This window comes from Pseudophryne corroboree, chromosome 1 (genome assembly GCF_028390025.1).
Source record: "Pseudophryne corroboree isolate aPseCor3 chromosome 1, aPseCor3.hap2, whole genome shotgun sequence".
Taxonomy (NCBI): Eukaryota; Metazoa; Chordata; class Amphibia; order Anura; family Myobatrachidae; genus Pseudophryne; species Pseudophryne corroboree.
Window position 1 is genome coordinate 168,270,268 of NC_086444.1, and position 21,322 is coordinate 168,291,589.

General features: G+C 46.7%; 1 protein-coding gene across 2 annotated transcripts in view; it reads right to left on the reverse strand.

Moving 5' to 3' along the window:
* The window catches only part of TNPO1 (transportin 1), a 280,036-nt gene that overhangs the window by 75,677 nt on the left and 183,037 nt on the right, over window positions 1-21,322 (reverse strand). For both annotated transcript variants that reach the window (XM_063963878.1, XM_063963879.1), the window contains exon 16: window positions 15,022-15,180. In XM_063963878.1, the coding sequence (XP_063819948.1) occupies window positions 15,022-15,180 (159 nt within the window). The remainder of the gene's footprint in view (window positions 1-15,021; window positions 15,181-21,322) is intronic.

A 21,322-nucleotide genomic window follows, 5' to 3' on the forward strand; every position in this document is an offset into this window, starting at 1 on the left:
CAAGGGCATTGTTACAGCAGCAGATTTGATTTATGACCCATCTGTAGAAACAGTGTTATGATAAGGATTGCAAATTAAATTTCATGGCCTGTTTCTTTCACCATTTCTCGGAAAAGACGTCAACCATACCCAAATTTATGTGAATGTATATTTTTATGCGTCTTACCTTCATCTCTGCAACCCTCAGTTATTGGCAAACATAGTCGATAAACGTTATCTATATATAGTAGCACACACATACGTTTCCCCTCCACGTATCATCAGATAAATGTGCTCCCTATTTGTTGGTATAAAAATAGCTCGGTAGTGTTTGTTTGCCAATTTACAGACCCTTAATACGGGATGAGTAGGAGTTAATGTATACTTCGCAATACCTCGACGCTTACTTAGAACATGTATGGCACGATGATACATGCCCCTCAGACATTAAACATACATACATACATGCTTTTTCCTATCTCACTAGGCTATGCATTTCTCACGTACACAACTCTCCCCCAGTCATCCAGACTTTGTATATAATGAATAGATAATATTTTTAGTTTTATTAGTAAGGTGTGGCAGATATTGGTGACTGCCAAAGAGTGGACTGTCGAAGTCGAAAATATTATAAGCAAACATCACGTACAAACACCACACAGATGGCCTCCGTGCGGGTGCTTGTTCTGCCGTGCGTGCGCATACTCGCAAGCTACGTATAATCGCTCCTGCGGTCTTGCGTGTTAGCGCGTGGTATGAGTAATTACGGTGGCATATGCATTCGCATGGAAAAGCCACAAAGACATCTCTCATATTTAATTCACACAGCACATAATTTACAAACAAGAAATAAAAACTTCACCTCACTCGCTAGAGTGGGTGGGCCACGCGCTTGACAGAGATGATTCTCCTCTAGCAGCTGAAAAGAAAATTGGAACGTCACTCCAAACTGAACACCATATGCAAATGTACTCTAGGTACCAAAGACAGCGCTTAGTGGTATACAAGATAGAATTGAATATTAACAGTAAACCAATGTATGCAGACAGGTGTAAAAGATCAATCAATATTTATTTAGTTTCTATTTGGTCAGTTAAAATACGTGATTGCACATAAGAGCATTTGTGTATACAAGTTAAAACATGACTGACTTGAATCGAGCTGAATGGTCGTGTGCACGGCACTACTAGATAGCCAGTGGTTGGTGGACCTATGATTCCTGGGTAAGAGTGGTAAGTCTCTCTGTTTATAGTTACCGATCCTGGTAGAACCAAATGTCACATTCCCTGGCGATATCTCAGCCTGAGGAGATTTCGACACACCGGTTGTGGGAAATAGGTCCTCCGTTTAATAGTGGAAAGGTTATCCGAGAAAATCCCAGTCTTGTTCTGAAGAAGGTCCACCGTCCAAATGTCCTGGATGGTAGTGCCACACGGTCCACTAATTAGTGGACCGTGTGGCACTACCATCCAGGACATTTGGACGGTGGACCTTCTTCAGAACAAGACTGGGATTTTCTCGGATAACCTTTCCACTATTAAACGGAGGACCTATTTCCCACAACCGGTGTGTCGAAATCTCCTCAGGCTGAGATATCGCCAGGGAATGTGACATTTGGTTCTACCAGGATCGGTAACTATAAACAGAGGGACTTACCACTCTTACCCAGGAATCATAGGTCCACCAACCACTGGCTATCTAGTAGTGCCGTGCACACGACCATTCAGCTCGATTCAAGTCAGTCATGTTTTAACTTGTATACACAAATGCTCTTATGTGCAATCACGTATTTTAACTGACCAAATAGAAACTAAATAAATATTGATTGATCTTTTACACCTGTCTGCATACATTGGTTTACTGTTAATATTCAATTCTATCTTGTATACCACTAAGCGCTGTCTTTGGTACCTAGAGTACATTTGCATAATTTACAAACAGTCTACACGCACCACACCAGCGAGTTTCATTTGTTTAAAAAGGTACAACAAGAGCGATTCGACTTTACAGGATAAGGGGACAGAATTAGGTTAGGAGGTGGTGTTTGGTATCCAGCTGTACAGTATTTTAAGAGCAATATTCCGGTAGCAGTTTGCAGAAGATAGCACGCTCCTGCGCATAGATATGCGCAGGAACAGAATATTAATATTACACTGTAGTTACTGTACTCTTGATATTCGGCGGGAACCCACTGGATAACATCTGCAAGTGCACCTGGACCAGGCATCGCCCACCTATTCAAACCGACCTATGACCCCTCCTGTACTGTAAATGACCAGCCCTTTGACCTATGGGTGAAGAGATTACAGATTCCATTGTTTCATGATTTGGACTAATGTATAAAAGCCACGCTGCCTGGCCGGTCAAACACATTCTCTGAAGGTCATCTTTTCAGATAGACTGAGGACCGGAACCGGGTGGCGCTGGCGAACAAACGTATGTATCCATTGATTGTAGCCTCTTCTCTTATTGTGATTGTATTATTGTTGTAACCCCCTTTTTAGTAAATAACTGTTGGTGGGTCAGATCCCAACATTTTAAATACAATTGGTGTCGTGTTCCTTTCCTGCTAGGCGGGTTATAATAAGATTTTAAACCTACCGGTAAATCTTTTTCTCGTAGTCCGTAGAGGATGCTGGGGACTCCGTAAGGACCATGGGGATAGACGGGCTCCGCAGGAGACATGGGCACTTTAAGAAAGACTTTAGGTCTGGGTGTGCACTGGCTCCTCCCTCTATGCCCCTCCTCCAGACCTCAGTTAGAGAAACTGTGCCCAGAGGAGATGGACAGTACGAGGAAAGGATTTTTGTTAATCCAAGGGCAAGATTCATACCAGCCACACCAATCACACCGTATAACTTGTGTATCAATGAAACAGTTAACAGTATGAAAAAATAACTTAGCATCAGTCCAACCTGATGGAACTATAACATAACCCTTATGTAAGCAAAGCTATACACAAGTCTCGCAGAAGTAGTTCGCACTTGGGACGGGCTCCCAGCATCCTCTACGGACTACGAGAAAGATTTACCGGTAGGTTTAAAATCTTATTTTCTCTAACGTCCTAAAGGATGCTGGGGACTCCGTAAGGACCATGGGGATTATACCAAAGCTCCCAAACGGGCGGGAGAGTGCGGATAACTCTGCAGCACCGATTGAGCAAACCTTAGTTCCTCCTCAGCCAGGGTATCAAACTTATAGAATTTTGCAAAGGTGTGAGCTCGGCACAGTTGTAGTGCCGAGACCCCTCGGGCAGCTGCCCAAGACGAGCCTACCTTCCTAGTGGAATGGGCCTTGACTGATTTTGGTAACAGCAATCCAGCCGTAGAATGCGCCTGCTGGATGGTATTACAGATCCAGCGAGCAATAGTCTACTTCGAAGCAGGGGCGCCAACCTTGTTGGCTGCATATAGGACAAACAGTGCTTCCGTTTTCCTGACTCTAGCCGTTCTGGCCACATAAATTTTCAAAGCCCTGACTACATCAAGGGACTCAGAATCCTCCAAATCCTGTGTAGCCACAGGGACCACAATAGGTTGGTTCATATGAAAAGATGACACCACCTTAGGCAAGAATTGAGGGCGAGTCCGCAATTACGCCCTATTCATATGGAAAACCAGATAGGGCTTTAATGAGACAACGCCGCCAATTACGACACTCGCCTAGCCGAAGCCAAGGCTAATAACATAACCACCTTCCAAGTGAGATATTTTAACTCCACCGTTTGAAGTGGTTCAAACCAGTGCGACTTAAGGAAACTCAACACCACGTTAAGGTCCCAAGGCGCCACTGGAGGTATAAAAGGAGGCTGAATATGCAGCACTCCCTTTACAAAAGTCTGTACTTCTGGGAGAGAAGCAAATTCTTTTTTAAAGAAAATGGATAAGGCCGAAATCTGAACCTTAATGGATCCTAACTTTAGGCCCAAATTCACTCCAGTCCGTAGGAAGTGCAGGAAACGGCCCAGATGGAATTCTTCTGTAGGAGCATTCCTGGCCTCGCACCAACATATTTTCGCCATATACGGTGATAATGTTTAGCTGTCACGCCCTTCCTAGCCTTTATCAGCGTAGGAATGACCTCATCCGGAATTCATTTTTCGCTAGGATCCGGCGTTCAACCGCCATGCCGTCAAACGCAGCCGCGGTAAGTCTTGGAACAGGCATAGCCCCTGTTGTAAAAGGTCCTGTCGTAGAGGAAGAGGCCACGGATCTTCTGTGAGCATTTCCAGCAGATCCGGATACCAGGTCCTTCTTGGCCAATCTGGAACAATGAGAATTGTTCTCACTCCTCTTTTTCTTATTCTTCTCAATACCTTGGGTATGAGAGGAATAGGAGGAAACACATAAACCGACTGGAACACCCACGGTGTCACTAGGGCGTCTACTGCTACCGCCTGAGGACCTTTAGATCTGGCGCAATACCTCTGTAGCTTTTTGTTGAGACGGGATGCCATCATGTCTGTCTGGGGTAGTCCCCACTGACTTGCAATCTGTGCGAAGACTTCCCGATGAAGTCCCCACTCCCCTGGATGCAGGTCGTGTCTGCTGAGGAAGTCTGCTTCCCAGTTGTCCACTCCCGGAATGAACACAGCTGACAGTGCGCTTACATGATTTTCCGCCCAGCAAACAATCTTGGTGGCTTCCGCTATTGCCACCCTGCTCCTTGTGCCGCCTTGGCGGTTTACATGAGCCACTGCGGTGATGTTGTCTGACTGGATCAGAACTGGTTGGTCGCGGAGTAAGTTTTCCGCCTGACGTAGGGCGTTGTATATGGCCCTCAGTTCCAGGATGTTGATGTGAAGACAAGTCTCTTGACTTGTCCAGAGTCCTTGGAAGTTTCTTCCCCTTGTGACTGCTCCCCACCCTCTGAGGCTCGCGTCCGTGGTCACCAGGATCCAATCCTGAATGCCGAACCTGCACCTTCCAAAAGGTGAGCACTCTGCAGCCACCACAGGAGAGATACCCTGGCACTGGGGGACAGGGTGATCCGCTGACGAATTTGTAGATGTGATCCGGACCACTTGTCCAATAGGTCCCATTGGAAAGTCCTTGCATGGAACCTGCCGAAGGGAATGGCCTCGTATGTTGCCACCATTTCTCCCAGGACTTGAGTGCAATGATGCACAGACACTTGTTTTGGCTTCAATAGGTTCTTGACTAGAGTCATGAGTTCCTGAGCCTTTTCTATTGTGAGAAAAACCTTTTTCTGGTCTGTGTCCAGAACCATGCCTAAGAAGCTCAGACGAGTCGTAGGAACCAGCTGCGACTTCGGGATATTGAGAATCCAGCCGTGTTGCTGTAACACCTTCACTGAAAGTGACACACTGTTCAGTAACTTCTCTCGTGATCTCGCTTTTATGAGATCATCGTCCAAGTACGTGATAATTGTGACACCCTGCTTGCGCAGGAGCACCATCATTACCGCCATTACCTTTGTGAAAATCCTCGGGTCCGTGGAAAGCCCAAACGGCAACGTCTGAAATTGGTAATGACAATCCTGTACCGCAAATCTCAGGTAAGCCTGATGAGATGGATATATGGGAACATGAAGGTATGCATCCTTTATGTCCAGGGATACCATAAAATCCCCCCCTTCCAGGCTGGCGATGACCGCTCTGAGCGATTCCATTTTGAACTTGAACCGTTTTAAGTATAGGTTCAGGGATTTTAAATTCAATATGGGTCTAACCGAACCGTCCGGTTTCGGAACTACAAACAGGGTGGAGTAGTATCCCTTCCCTCTCTGAAGTAGGGGAACTTCGACCACCACTTGTTGAAGACACAATTTGTGAATAGCATTTAACACTATCTCCCTTTCCAGGGGAGAAGTCGGTAGAGCAGATTTGAAAAACCGGCGAGGAGGCACCTCTTCGAATTCCAGCTTGTATCCCTGAGAAACAATATCTATTGCCCAGGAATCCACCTGTGAGTGAACCCAGATGTGGCTGAAAAGTCAAAGACGTGCCCCCACTGGGGGCGGACTCCCCCAGCGTCATGCGGTGGATTTTGCAGAGGCCGGGGAGGATTTCTGTTCCTGGGAACTAGCTGTGCAGCTTTTTACCTCTGCCAAGAAAGGACGATCCACGCACTCTCTTGCTTTTATTTAAACGAAAGGACTGCATTTGATAATGTGGAGCTTTCTTAGGTTGTGAGGGAACATAAGGCAAAAAAATCGATTTACCTGCCGCAGCTGTGGAGACCTGGTCCGAGAGACCTTCCCCAAACAATTCCTCCCCCTTGTAAGGTAAAACCTCCATATGTCTTTTTGAGTCGGCATCACCTGTCCACTGCCGGGTCCAGTGGACTCGTCTAGCAGAGATTGACATAGCGTTTATTCTGGAACCCAGTAAACTAATGTCTCTTTGAGCATCCCTCATATACTGTATAAGACAGCATCCTTAATATGGCCTAGGGTCAATAAAATGGTATCATTATCTAGGGTCTCAATCTCCGCCGATAAGGAATCTGTCCATGCTGTTACCGCGCTACAAACCGAGGCCGACGCAATTGCCGGTCTGAGTAATGTACCAGAATGTGTGTAAATGGATTTCAAGGTAATCTCCTGCTTGCGATCTGCAGGATCCTTGAGGGTAGCCGTATCTTGTGATGGCAGCGCTATCTTTTTTGACAAGCGTGTCAACGCTTTGTCCACCTTACGGGATGATTCCCACCATACCCTGTCTGTTGGCGGGAAAGGATACGCTATAAGAATCCTTTTGGGAATCTGCAGTTTTTTGCCTGGAGATTCACAAGCTTTTTCACATAATTCGTTCAACTCATGTGAGGAGGGAAAAGTTACCTCTGGCTTTTTTCCCTTATACATGTGTACCCTCGTGTCAGGGACAGGGGGTTCCTCTGTGATATGCAACACTTCTTTTATTGCAATAATCATATATCGAATACATTTAGCCACTTTTTGCTGTAACTTTACATCATCGTAGTCGACACTGGAGTCCGAATCCGTGTCGGTATCAGTGTCTGCTATTTGGGATAGTGGGCGCTTCTGAGACCCTGAAGGTCCCGGCGACATAGGGACAGACACGGGTTCATTCCCTGACTGTTCCCTTAGCCTCAGCTTTGTCTAATCATTTGTGCAATAAGTTCACACTAGCACTTAAAACATTCCACATATCCACCCAGTCAGGTGCCGGCACCGCCGACGGAGACCTCACATTCATACGCTCCCCCTCATCTCTAGGTGAGCCTTCTACCTCAGACATGTCGACACACGCGTACCGACACCACACACACAGGGAACCTCTTATCTGAAGGCAGTTTCCCCACCAGGCCCTTTGGAAAGACAGAGAGAGAATGCCAGCACACACCCCAGCGCTGTATGACCCAGGAGAAAAACACACTAATTTTATGTTTACCCAGATAGCGCTGTTTACATATACAATATTTGCCAATTTTGTGCCCCCCCTCTTCTTTAAAACCCTCTGTCTACCGTGGTATAAGCAGGGGAGAGTCCGGGGAGTTTCCGCTCAGCGGTGCTGTGGAGAAAAAATGGCGCTGGTGAGTGCTGAGGGAGAAGCCCCGCCCCCTCGGCGGCGGGCTTCTGTCCCGCTGAAAATCTCAGAATTTGGCGGGGGCTCTTATATATGTACAGTGCCCAGCTGTACATATACTTATTTTTGCCAAAAAGAGGTCTATATGCTGCCCAGGGCACCCCCCCTGCGCCCTGCACCCTTACAGTGACTGCCGTGTGTGAGGTGTATGGGAGCAATGGCGCACAGCTGCGGTGCTGTGCGTTACCTCAGTGAAGATCATGAAGTCTTCTGCCGCCTCTGAAGTGTTCTTTTCTTCTCATACTCACCCGGCTTCTATCTTCCGGCTCTGCGAGAGGGACGGCGGCGCGGCTCTGGGACGGATGGCGAGGGTGAGACCTGCGTACCAATCCCTCTGGAGCTAATGGTGTCCAGTAGCCTAAGAAGCAGAGCCTTGAAACTCACAGAAGTAGGTCTGCTTCTCTCCCCTAAGTCCCTCGATGCATGGAGTCTGTTGCCAGCAGGCTCCCTGAAAATAAAAAACCTAACAAATATACTTTCTGTCAGGAAGCTCAGGAGAGCTCCCTGAAGTGCACCTATCTCCTCTGGGCACAGTATCAATCTGAGGTCTAGAGGAGGGGCATAGAGGGAGGAGCCAGTGCACACCCAGACCTAAAGTCTTTCTTAAAGTGCCCATGTCTCCTGCGGAGCCGTCTATCCCCATGGTCCTTACGGAGTCCCCAGCATCCTCTAGGACGTTAGAGAAAAAGTGTATTCTGCCTCACATGTAGCTACTCTGCGCTTACAGCGTGACGGCGTGCGCACGCAACATGGACGCGTCTGTTAGGGGTTTTACACACACACACACACACACACACACACACACACACACACACACACTTAGCGGTCGCAGCGGCCTGTATAGATATACGTTTAAGGTATTGCTTTTTCTTCCTGACAGTTAAACAGACTAAACAATGGATACCTCAAATAGATGTCTTATGCAAAGTTGACCCTATAACTCCAGCTGGAAGAATTTGTCATGTATCCTGATGACACTTTAAAAATCACTGAAGCATTGTCAAACTACAGTATCTTCAGTTAACACTGTTGACTCACTAATCCAATGTCAAGTATTTTAATTCAACTTGATTTATATAATTAAACTAATGAAGCCATCAAATCTATTATTACCTATTACTACTTGTTATACACCCGGCTTTTTTTAATACATTACCTTGCTTTAAAATTATTTTTAACTTTGAACCCATTATTCTCCAACTTATTTTGACAAACATTTATCATCAGTATGGACTATTTCTTGAAATTTTTGGAACTTTGTCGATGCACATTTTGAGATAATCATAATCAAAAATTTCAGTTAGAATTTGGAAAAAGCCCATTTCCTCACAAAGCCTATTATGTTGTATATAATAAAAAAACACAGTAACATGACACCACTCCCACCCCTCTTTAGCTTAATTAGGAGAGTTGCTATGGCGATTTGAAAGTATGCTGGTTTTGCATTTTTTACAGATTTCTGAAACCTGAATAAAATGTATTTTTCTTAGACTACATACAGTATATACTCTCCATATAACAAATGTGAACAAAATCTGAGCTGGTGAGGTAAAATTTGAACAAAAAGTTTCTTATTTTGACACAGAATGACCCACATGGAAGTACAGAAATGTAAACATTTGTACTGACACACCCCTCGCCACCACCCATCAACAATGTCTTTTAGAGGATGAGTAGAAGAAACTTGGTGTTTCAAGTTACAGCATTAAAATAAGAATTTACTTACCGATAATTCTATTTCTCATAGTCCGTAGTGGATGCTGGGAACTCCGTAAGGACCATGGGGAATAGCGGCTCCGCAGGAGACTGGGCACAAAAAGTAAAAGCTTTAGTCTAGCTGGTGTGCACTGGCTCCTCCCCCTATGACCCTCCTCCAAGCCTCAGTTAAGATACTGTGCCCGGACGAGCGTACATAATAAGGAAGGATCTTGAATCCCGGGTAAGACTCATACCAGCCACACCAATCACACCGTACAACTCGTGATCTGAACCCAGTTAACAGTATGATAACCGTAGGAGCCTCTGAAAAGATGGCTTCCAACAATAAACAACCCGATTTGTTTGTAACAATAACTATATACAAGTATTGCAGACAATCCGCACTTGGGATGGGCGCCCAGCATCCACTACGGACTATGAGAAATAGAATTATCGGTAAGTAAATTCTTATTTTCTCTGACGTCCTAGTGGATGCTGGGAACTCCGTAAGGACCATGGGGATTATACCAAAGCTCCCAAACGGGCGGGAGAGTGCGGATGACTCTGCAGCACCGAATGAGAGAACTCCAGGTCCTCCTCAGCCAGGGTATCAAATTTGTAGAATTTAGCAAACGTGTTTGCCCCTGACCAAGTAGCTGCTCGGCAAAGTTGTAAAGCAGAGACCCCTCGGGCAGCCGCCCAAGATGAGCCCACCTTCCTTGTGGAATGGGCTTTTACAGATTTTGGCTGTGGCAGGCCTGCCACAGAATGTGCAAGTTGAATTGTACTACAAATCCAACGAGCAATCGTCTGCTTAGAAGCAGGAGCACCCAGCTTGTTGGGTGCATACAGTATAAACAGCGAGTCAGATTTTCTGACTCCAGCCGTCCTGGAAACATATATTTTCAGGGCCCTGACTACGTCCAGCAACTTGGAGTCCTCCAAGTCCCTAGTAGCCACAGGTACCACAATAGGTTGATTCATGTGAAACGCTGAAACCACCTTAGGGAGAAATTGAGGACGAGTCCTCAATTCCGCCCTATCCGAATGAAATATCAGGTAAGGGCTTTTATAGGATAAAGCCGCCAATTCTGATACGCGCCTGGCTGAAGCCAGGGCCAACAGCATTACCACTTTCCATGTGAGATATTTCAAATCCACTGTGGCAAGTGGTTCAAACCAATGTGATTTTAGGAACCCTAAAACTACATTGAGATCCCAAGGTGCCACTGGAGGCACAAAAGGAGGCTGTATATGCAGTACCCCTTTGACAAACGTCTGAACTTCAGGCACTGAAGCCAGTTCTTTTTGGAAGAAGATCGACAGGGCCGAAATTTGAACCTTAATGGATCCTAATTTTAGGCCCATAGACAATCCTGCTTGCAGGAAATGTAGGAAACGACCGAGTTGAAATTCCTCCGTAGGGGCCTTCTTGGCCTCACACCACGCAACATATTTTCGCCAAATGCGATGATAATGTTTTGCAGTTACATCCTTCCTGGCCTTGATCAGGGTAGGGATGACTTCATCTGGAATGCCTTTTTCCTTCAGGATCCGGCGTTCAACCGCCATGCCGTCAAACGCAGCCGCGGTAAGTCTTGGAACAGACAAGGTCCCTGCTGGAGCAGGTCCTTCCTTAGAGGTAGAGGCCACGGGTCCTCCGTGAGCATCTCTTGCAGCTCCGGGTACCAAGTTCTTCTTGGCCAATCCGGAGCCACGAGTATCGTTCTTACTCCTCTCCTTCTTATGATTCTCAGTACTTTTGGTATGAGAGGAAGAGGAGGGAACACATATACCGACTGGAACACCCACGGAGTTACCAGAGCGTCCACCGCTATTGCCTGAGGGTCCCTTGACCTGGCGCAATATCTGTCCAGTTTCTTGTTGAGACGGGACGCCATCATGTCCACCTTTGGTTTTTCCCAACAGTTTACAATCACTTGGAAGACTTCTGGATGAAGTCCCCACTCCCCCGGGTGGAGGTCGTGTCTGCTGAGGAAGTCTGCTTCCCAGTTGTCCACTCCCGGAATGAACACTGCTGACAGTGCTATCACATGATTTTCCGCCCAGCGGAGAATCCTTGCAGCTTCTGCCATTGCCCTCCTGCTTCTTGTGCCGCCCTGTCTGTTTACGTGGGCGACAGCCGTGATGTTGTCCGACTGGATCAATACCGGTTGACCCTGAAGCAGAGGCCTTGCTTGACTTAGGGCATTGTAAATGGCCCTTAGCTCTAGGATATTTATGTGAAGAGACGTTTCCATGCTTGACCACAAGCCCTGGAAATTTCTTCCCTGTGTGACTGCTCCCCAGCCTCTCAGGCTGGCATCCGTGGTTACCAGCATCCAATCCTGAATGCCGAATCTGCGGCCCTCTAGAAGATGAGCCTTCTGTAACCACCACAGGAGAGATACCCTTGTCCTTGGAGATAGGGTTATCCGCTGATGCATCTGAAGATGCGATCCGGACCATTTGTCCAGCAGATCCCACTGAAAAGTTCTTGCATGGAATCTTCCGAATGGAATCGCTTCGTAAGAAGCCACCATTTTTCCCAGGACTCTCGTGCACTGATGCACTGACACTTGTCCTGGTTTTAGGAGGTTCCGGACTAGCTCGGATAACTCCCTGGCCTTCTCCTCCGGGAGAAACACCTTTTTCTGGACTGTGTCCAGAATCATCCCTAGGAACAGTAGACGTGTTGTTGGAATCAGCTGTGATTTTGGGATATTTAGAATCCACCCGTGCTGACGTAGCACTACCTGAGATAGTGCTACTCCGACCTCTAACTGTTCCCTGGACCTTGCCCTTATCAGGAGATCGTCCAAGTAAGGGATAATTAATACGCCTTTTCTTCGAAGAAGAATCATCATTTCGGCCATTACCTTGGTAAAGACCCGTGGTGCCGTGGACAATCCAAACGGCAGCGTCTGAAACTGATAATGACAGTTTTGTATCACAAACCTGAGGTACCCTTGGTGAGAAGGGTAGATTGGGACATGGAGATAAGCATCCTTGATGTCTAGAGATACCATATAGTCCCCTTCTTCCAGGTTCGCTATCACTGCTCTGAGTGACTCCATCTTGAATTTGAACCTTTTTATGTAAGTGTTCAAAGATTTTAGATTTAAAATTGGTCTCACCGAGCCGTCCGGCTTCGGTACCACAAACAGCGTGGAATAATACCTCTTTCCCTGTTGTAGGAGGGGTACCTTGATTATCACCTGCTGGGAATACAGCTTGTGAATAGCTTCCAATACTGCCTCCCTGTCGGAGGGAGACGTTGGTAGAGCAGACTTCAGGAACCGGCGAGGGGGAGACGTCTCGAATTCCAATTTGTACCCCTGTGATACTACCTGCAGGATCCAGGGGTCCACTTGCGAGTGAGCCCACTGCGCGCTGAAATTCTTGAGACGGCCCCCCACCGTGCCCGAGTCTGCTTGCAGAGCCCCAGCGTCATGCTGAGGACTTGGCAGAAGCGGGGGAGGGCTTCTGCTCCTGGGAAGAGGCTGCATGGTGCAGTCTTTTTCCCCTTCCTCTGCCCCGGGGCAGGAACGAGCGGCCTTTTTCCCTCTTGCCCTTATAGGGACGAAAGGACTGGGTTTGAAAAGACGGTGTCTTTTTCTGCTGAGAGGTGACCTGGGGTAAAAAGGTGGATTTTCCAGCCGTTGCTGTGGCCACCAGGTCCGATAGACCGACCCCAAATAACTCCTCCCCTTTATACGGCAATACTTCCATATGTCGTTTGGAATCCGCATCACCTGACCACTGTCGCGTCCATAACATTCTTCTGGCAGAAATGGACATCGCACTTACTCTAGATGCCAGGGTGCAAATATCCCTCTGTGCATCTCGCATATATAGTAATGCATCCTTTAAATGCTCTATAGTTAATAATATACTGTCCCTATCCAGGGTATCAATATTTTCAGTTAGGGAATCCGACCAAGCCACTCCAGCGCTGCACATCCAGGCTGAGGCGATCGCTGGTCGCAGTATAACACCGGTATGTGTGTATATACCTTTTAAGATATTTTCCAGCCTTCTATCAGCTGGTTCCTTGAGAGCGGCCGTATCAGGAGACGGTAACGCCACTTGTTTTGATAAGCGTGTGAGCGCCTTATCTACCCTAGGGGGTGTTTCCCAACGTGCCCTAACCTCTGGTGGGAAAGGGTATAGTGCCAATAATTTATTAGAAATCAGCAGTTTTTTATCGGGGGAAACCCACGCTTTATCACACACCTCATTTAATTCATCTGACTCAGGAAAAACCACTGGTAGTTTTTTCACACCCCACATAATACCCTTTTTTGTGGTACTTGTAGTGTCAGAAAAGTTCAATGCCTCCTTCATTGCCGTGATCATGTAACGTGTGGCCCTACTGGACATTACGTTTGTCTCGTCACCGTCGACACTGGATTCAGTATCCGTGTCAGGGTCTGTGTCGACCATCTGAGGTAACGGGCGTTTTAGCGCCCCTGACGGTGTCTGAGACGCCTGAACAGGCACTATTGATTTGTCGGCTGTCTCATGTCGTCAACAGTTTTTTGCAAAGTGCTGACATTGTCACGTAATTCTTTAATTACTACCATCCAGTCAGGTGTCGACTCCCTAGGGGGTGACATCACTAACACAGGCAATTGCTCTGCTTCCACATCATTTTCCTCCTCATACATGTCGACACAATCGTACCGACACCCAGCACACACACAGGGAATGCTCTGATAGAGGACAGGACCCCACTAGCCCTTTGGGGAGACAGAGGGAGAGTTTGCCAGCACACACCAGAGCGCTATATATATACAGGGATAACCTTATATAAGTGTTACTCCCTGTTATAGCTGCTGTATTTATATATTAGCTGCCAATAGTGCCCCCCTCTCTGTTTTACCCTGTTTCTGTAGTGCAGGACTGCAGGGGAGAGTCAGGGAGCCGTCCTTCCAGCGGAGCTGTGAAAGAAAATGGCGCTTGTGTGCTGAGGAGAAAAGCTCCGCCCCCTTCACGGCGGCCTTTTCTCCCGCTTTTTTCAGGAAACTGGCAGGGGATAAATGCATCCATATAGCCCAGGAGCTATATGTGATGCATTTTTTTTAGCCATATAAGGTTTTTATATCGTTTTTATTGCGTCTCAGGGCGCTCCCCCCCAGCGCCCTGCACCCTCAGTGACCGGAGTGTGAAGTGTGCTGAGAGCAATGGCGCACAGCTGCAGTGCTGTGCGCTACCTTATTTGAAGACAGGAACGTCTTCTGCCGCCGCTTCTCCGGACCTCTTCGCTCTTCTGGCTCTGTAAGGGGGCCGGCGGCGCGGCTCCGGGACCCATCCAGGCTGAACCTGTGATCGTCCCTCTGGAGCTAATGTCCAGTAGCCAAGAAGCCCAATCCACTCTGCAGTCAGGTGAGTTCGCTTCTTCTCCCCTTAGTCCCACGATGCAGTGAGCCTGTTGCCAGCAGGACTCACTGAAAATAAAAAACCTATTTAAACTTTTACTTCTAAGCAGCTCAGGAGAGCCACCTAGCTTGCACCCTTCTCGTTCGGGCACAAAAATCTAACTGAGGCTTGGAGGAGGGTCATAGGGGGAGGAGCCAGTGCACACCAGCTAGACTAAAGCTTTTACTTTTTGTGCCCAGTCTCCTGCGGAGCCGCTATTCCCCATGGTCCTTACGGAGTTCCCAGCATCCACTAGGACGTCAGAGAAATAGTATTTTAATTAAATTTCAGTAAAACAAACAACAAATGAATATATGGTTAAGGGCACTACCAAACCACAGTTGTAAAATTACCTGCATACACTGGTACATCAACGTGAGTATGTTGCTCCGAGCCACAAGTTGTTCAATGTTACCACCAAGGCCTTCAGCTAGTCCACTCAGTAAATCTAGCGCCACAATCATGAAATCTTTATCTGGAGACTCATACTGGTCAGGCTGAGCATTGTGCATCTGCAATTAGGAGTTAAGAAAAGAGTCCTCTTATTGTAACCAACACAGAAATACATCAAAGCATGAATATAAGCAAAGACCTCATACACTGCTGGCACTGTAACATTGTTTTGTACAAATGCTTCAAATCGTACCAGGCATATAAAAATGAAGTTTCTAGTCTAGGGAAGCAGACTTGTTTTACTGTCGCCATGTGATTTTTTGCCACCTCTGGCTTATTCCAGCTGCTGGTGACAAAGGTGCATTGACTGTACGGCAGTGTCTTACAGGTGACTAACTGAAGCATTATATTATTGGTCTGGATAAATGCACTTATTTAATTGCATTTTGTGTTGGTTGCTGTCTGTAACCCTTGAGAAATGTACCATCTTAGTAACAAAACAGCAAGTGTGCTTGCTGCTACATTATGGTTTCAGTTAACTATTTTGTTTTTGCAGCTATTCTAGACTAGCTGGGATACCCGGCACGGCCTCGGTTAAAGAATGAACCTTGACGTACATCTGCACCCATCATTTTTACATTGTCCTCGTTTATAACCCCATGATCCTGAAAAAAGACCCCACTGCCTGATAACATGGTTTCACATACAGAGAGGAAGGCTAATGTGTTATAATGTGTGATATATGTTATTAGTGATGGAATCAAGGGGGCACATGCTGCAGGGAATTGAGGGTATATGATGTATAATAAATGCATCTTTAGACCTTTTTATTGCGGCCCACACAAGACTTAGACCTTGATTATTCGTCCCAGTTGGGATTTTGAGTGTGATGACTGATTTAGTTACTGGTCCCTCAACATTGAAGTATAAACAATGTGGTTTGTTTTTCCATTAGGAGCCAGACTGAAAAGGCTACTGGCCACATACAACTTCCCATGGGATAAGCAAGGAGTTGCAGGTCAATACCTGCTAGCTTCAAAGACTGACTTTGGGCCTTATTAATCATTGCAAAAAAAAAAAGCCTGATTGTAAATTGCAATCTTTTGAATTGGAATGGCATGTCTGTTGGTATGAGGGATGCGAGGAATGAAGACCTCCTCCTCGTCCTGAACGACATCCCCCAGATTTCTTCTAGAGTACAATGCCCTGCTTTGGAACTCTTTGCAACAATGATGATTGCTACTTCACTGGTCAGTGGGGCACTGAACGGACCTTGATGTTCACCAGCAGATGTCTTGTCAGCATGGATGATCACTCTAATATCATCTGATGGCATGTTTTCAAAGGCACTCTTAAAAGGTATTGATGTAGTGGGTGTAGTATGAGTGGCCGGCAGCCGGGATCCCGGGGGCCAGCATACCAGCGCCGGGATCCCAACCGTAGGCATACAGACAGCTGGGTGAGCGCTAATGAGCCCCTTGCGGGCTCGCTGTGGGCACGGTAGCGCGCTATGCACGCCACGCTATTTATTCTCCCTCCAGGGGGGTCGTGGACCCCCAAAATGGAGACTATGTGTTGACATGCCAGCGGTCGGGATCCCAGCACCAGTATGCTGGTCGCCGGGATCCCGGCCATCGACATAATGAAGACCACCCAATGTAATTAGTAGCATCCAACAATTCCTGCAACTGAAAGACTATGTGGATATCAATGCCAGGAATAGTTTCACATCGTCTTTTTGCTTCCCGGTTCCCAGACCCAACAAAGTAAATTTAAAGGAAATTATTATTCTCACTGGGAAGTGGCAGCAGTGATCCTACTCTATTGTAGACTTGACCCTGAACTTTAAATTTCCCATACATGTATGTTGAATCATCCACTGGACCTGTTCGTCCAAAGTTATATTTTCGAATGTCTAAGCAAAACACTTGATTTATTGCGTGTTCCAGCAACCAGAGACTTAAGTGTCTCAGGTGGGTCCAAGAGTGGTGGGAGTTTCACCTTGCCTCCAAAGCAACACATACCAGGTACTTCTCTGACCCATGTCTTAGCACGGCAGTGCATGCATTGTATTGACATGTTCCCAATATTTACCTTAGGGTGCATCTCATACTGGATATGTGCAACATAGTGAAATGCAGCATGTTTAAATTCTTTCCATGGTTTTAACCGGAGAACAGCAGCTCCTACAGCATTAGCAGATTATTGAATACGTGTTGCTGCTGGAGACTCCATGGCTCTAGAGCCTGCAGTTTGTAAAGCAATGGGTGACTGGCAGGTTTGTCTTCAGCTGGGGACTCCAAGGCCCTGGATGTAGCAGTTTGTACAGGTTGAGTATCCCATATCCAAATATTCCGAAATACGGAATATTCCGAAATACGGACTTTTTTGAGTGAGAGTGAGATAGTGAAACCTTTGTTTGTTGATGGCTTAATGTACACAAACTTTGTTTAATACACAAAGTTATTAAAAATCTTGTATTAAATGACCTTCAGGCTGTGTGTGTATAAGGTGTATATGAAACATAAATGAATTGTGTGAATGTACACACACTTTGTTTAATGCACAAAGTTATAAAAAATATTGGCTAAAATTACCTTCAGGATGTGTGTATATCGTGTATATGTAACATAAATGCATTCTGTGCTTAGATTTAGGTCCCATCGCCATGATATCTCATTATGGTATGCAATTATTCCAAAATACAGAAAAATCCCATATCCAAAATACCTCTGGTCCCAAGCTTTTTGGATAAGGGAGACTCAACCTGTACTGCCTTGAATGACTGACGAGCTTGTCTTGCAGTTGCCGATTCCATGTCCCTTGTGGCTGCATGTCTAGCAGCATCAGCAGATTAGCAAGCTAGCCTTGCATTGACTGATTCTCGCTCAAATGGCTGCCTATCTATCTTGTTGAGCTGGCAAGTGTACTTGTACTTCCTCTGAAGTCTCCTCATGTCTTGGGCTAAGCGATTAATCAGACTATATATAATTCCAACGAGGATAAGAATGGTCGCTTGGTGTGTACCCGCGATCTTGCACTCCCACGTGTCCTTCCCAGGGTCGTCCTGTCGGGCATGCTGCATGGCCAATGTGCCGCAACAGCATACATTTTAAACGAAGCGGGCTTCGATACATTACAACTTCATCTACAGAATCGTGCAGTGTGTACGGACAGAGCTATGTATTATGCAATAGCATCATGCCAATGCTGGGTACACGCATCATTTAGTGAGTACCAGCATTAGTTTGTGGTTGCGCTTTAACAGCGAATGGTCCGGAAAAAGACTACACTTTTGAAATCGGAGATGTTAAAAGACATAAAGCTTTGTTTGAATGTGGTGTACTAAAGGGGAAAGCTCTGATAGCCTAGATAATAAATTAAAATGAGGAGTAAATGGCAGTGCAGGCAGTCATGTCCACCGACTGTTTTGAATTGGGAATATCAGGAGCAGACTGAAAACAGAAAATCAGTATAGCTTCCAGAATCACTGCGGTTTCAGAAATCTGTGCAGACCAACATTGGAAACCATGGTTAATACGGTCAGTGCAGATGCAGTGTGATAATTGATCCTCTGCTCTTCAGTTGGAGCTTTGCTTGCACCCCCACTGGTACACAAGCCCGCGCAAAATTTCAATGCAGAAACTCTATAGCCTAGTTGATGTAGATCTCCATGGCCCTGACAGACGTTCAAAGCTAGGCAAAAGCTTAATCCTGGTCAAATTATACCACCATGCCAAAATTTAGTGGAGCTAAAGGACATAAAAGTACAGACACACACAAACTTCACAGCATGCACAGTACTCTATAAGGGGTAACAAAATAAATAAATAAAAAAAATTACTGTACTGTGTATGCTGCGAATTAGACATTTTTATCAGGTCCCCCAACAGATATACAAGAGGTTAATTGAGGTGAAAAACGGAAAAAACAAGCAATTTCATAGTGCTCTAATAAAAAAATAATAAAAAAAAATAGGATTTTGGTTACTTACCGGTTAATTCTTTTCTCATAGTCCGTAGAGGATGCTGGAGTCCACATTAGTACCATGGGGTATAGATGGATCCACCAGGAGCCATTGGGCCTTTACGAGTTTGAGAGTGTGGGCTGGCTCCTCCCTCCAGACTCAGTCTAGAAACTGTGCCCGAGGAGACGGACATCTTCGCGAGAAGGATTTAACACAGATAGTGGCGGGAACTTGTAGAACTTAGCAAACGCGTTCGACCCAGACCAAGTTGCCGCTCGGCAAAGTTGTAAAGCCGAGACACCCCGGGCAGCCGCCCAGGAAGACCCCACCTTACGAGTAGAGTGGGCCTTGACAGTCGTAGGACACGGCAATCCTGCCTTAGAATACGCATGCTGGATAGTGAACCTGATCCAGCGAGAGATCGTCTGCTTAGAAGCAGGACACCCAAATTTTTGGGGATCATACAGGACAGAGAGTCCTTACAACATCCAAGGACTTTGATGAAATTGAGGAGTCAGTAGCGACTGGCACCACAACAGGTTGGTTGATATGAAATGCCGACACAAACTTCGGAAGAAACGGTTGATGTGTCCGTAGCTCAGCTCTATCTTCGTGGAAGATCAAGTATGGGCTTTTACAGGACAAAGCCCCCAACTCAGACACATGTCTGGCAGAAGCCAAGGCCAACAACGTGACAGCCTTCCATGTAAGAAATTTGACCTCAACCACCTGTAGAGGCTCGAACCAGTCCGATTGGAGAAACTGCAACACCACGTTAAGGTCCCAAGGCGCTGTAAGCGGTACAAAGGGAGGTTGGATTTGCAGAACTCCCTTCAAAAAGGTCTGAACCTCAGGGAGGGCAGCCAACTGTTTCTGGAAGGATAGGGCCAAAATGTGGACCTTCACAGATCCCAACTTCAGGCCCATATCCACAACGGCTTGTAGGAAGAGGAGGAAACTGTCCCAGTTGAAACTCCACCGCAGGAAATTTCTTGGACTAACACCAAGATACATATTTTTTCCAAATTCGATGGTAATGTTTAGACGTTACTCCTTTCCTAGCCTGTATCACGGTAGGAATAACCTTGTTTGGAATGCCCTTTCAAGCTAGTATCAGGCGTTCAACCTTCAGGCCGTCAAGCGTAGCTGCGGTAAGTCTTGATAGGCGAACGGCCCCTGCTGCAGCAGGTCCTCCCGAAGAGGAAAAGGCCTCGGCTCTTCTAGCAGTACATCCAGAAGATCTGTGTACCAAGTCGTTCTTGGCAAGTCTGGAGCAATAAGGATCGCTTGAACTCTTGTTCTCCTTATGAGCTTTCGAACTCTTGGAATGAGTGGAAGTGGAGGAAACACGTACACCGACTGGAACACCCACGGAGTCATTAGGGCGTCCACCACCACGGCTTGCTGGTCCCTCGACCTGGAACAATATCGCCGAAGCTTCTTGCCGAGACGAGAGGCCATCATGTCTATTTGAGGTACACCCCAAAGATCTGTTACCTCCCTGAACACCTTCGGATGGAGGCCCCACTCCCCTGGATGGAGACCGTGTCTGCTGAGGAAGTCCGCTTCCCAGTTGGAATGAAGATTGCTGACAGCGCCAACGCCTGTTTTTCTGCCCATAGGATGATTCTCGTTACCTCTGACATTGTAGCTTTACTCTTTGTTACACCCTGTCGGTTTATGTAAGCCACTGTCATTACATTGTGCGACTGCACTTGAATGGCCCAGTTTCTCAGAAGATGGGCCGCTTGGAGAAGACCGTTGTAGACGGCTCTTAGTTCCAGAATGTTTATCGGTAGGTCGGCTTCCAGACTTGACCGCCTTCCTTGGAAGGTTTCCCCTTGAGTGACTGCGCTCCAGCTCCGGAGACTTGCATCTGTGGTTAGAAGGATCCAGTCCGAATCCCGAATCTGCGGCCCTCCAGAAGGTGAGGTAATTGAAGCCACCAGAGGAGTGAAATCCTGGCCTTTGGCGACACGTATTCTCTGGTGCATGTGTAGATGAGATCCCGACCACTTGTCCAGGAGATCCAGTTGGAAGGGCCGAGCATGAAACCTCCAGTACTGCAGAGCCTCGTAAGAGGCCACCATCTTCCCCAGAAGGCGAATGCACTGATGAACCAAGACCCAGGCTGGCTTCAGGACATTCCGGACCATTGTATGTATCACCAACGGTTTCTCCTCTGGAAGAAATACCCTCTGCACTTCCGTGTCGAGGATTATTCCCAGAAAGGACAACCTCCTGATCGGTTCCAAATGTGATTGCGGAAGATTCAGGATCCAACCATGTTCCCT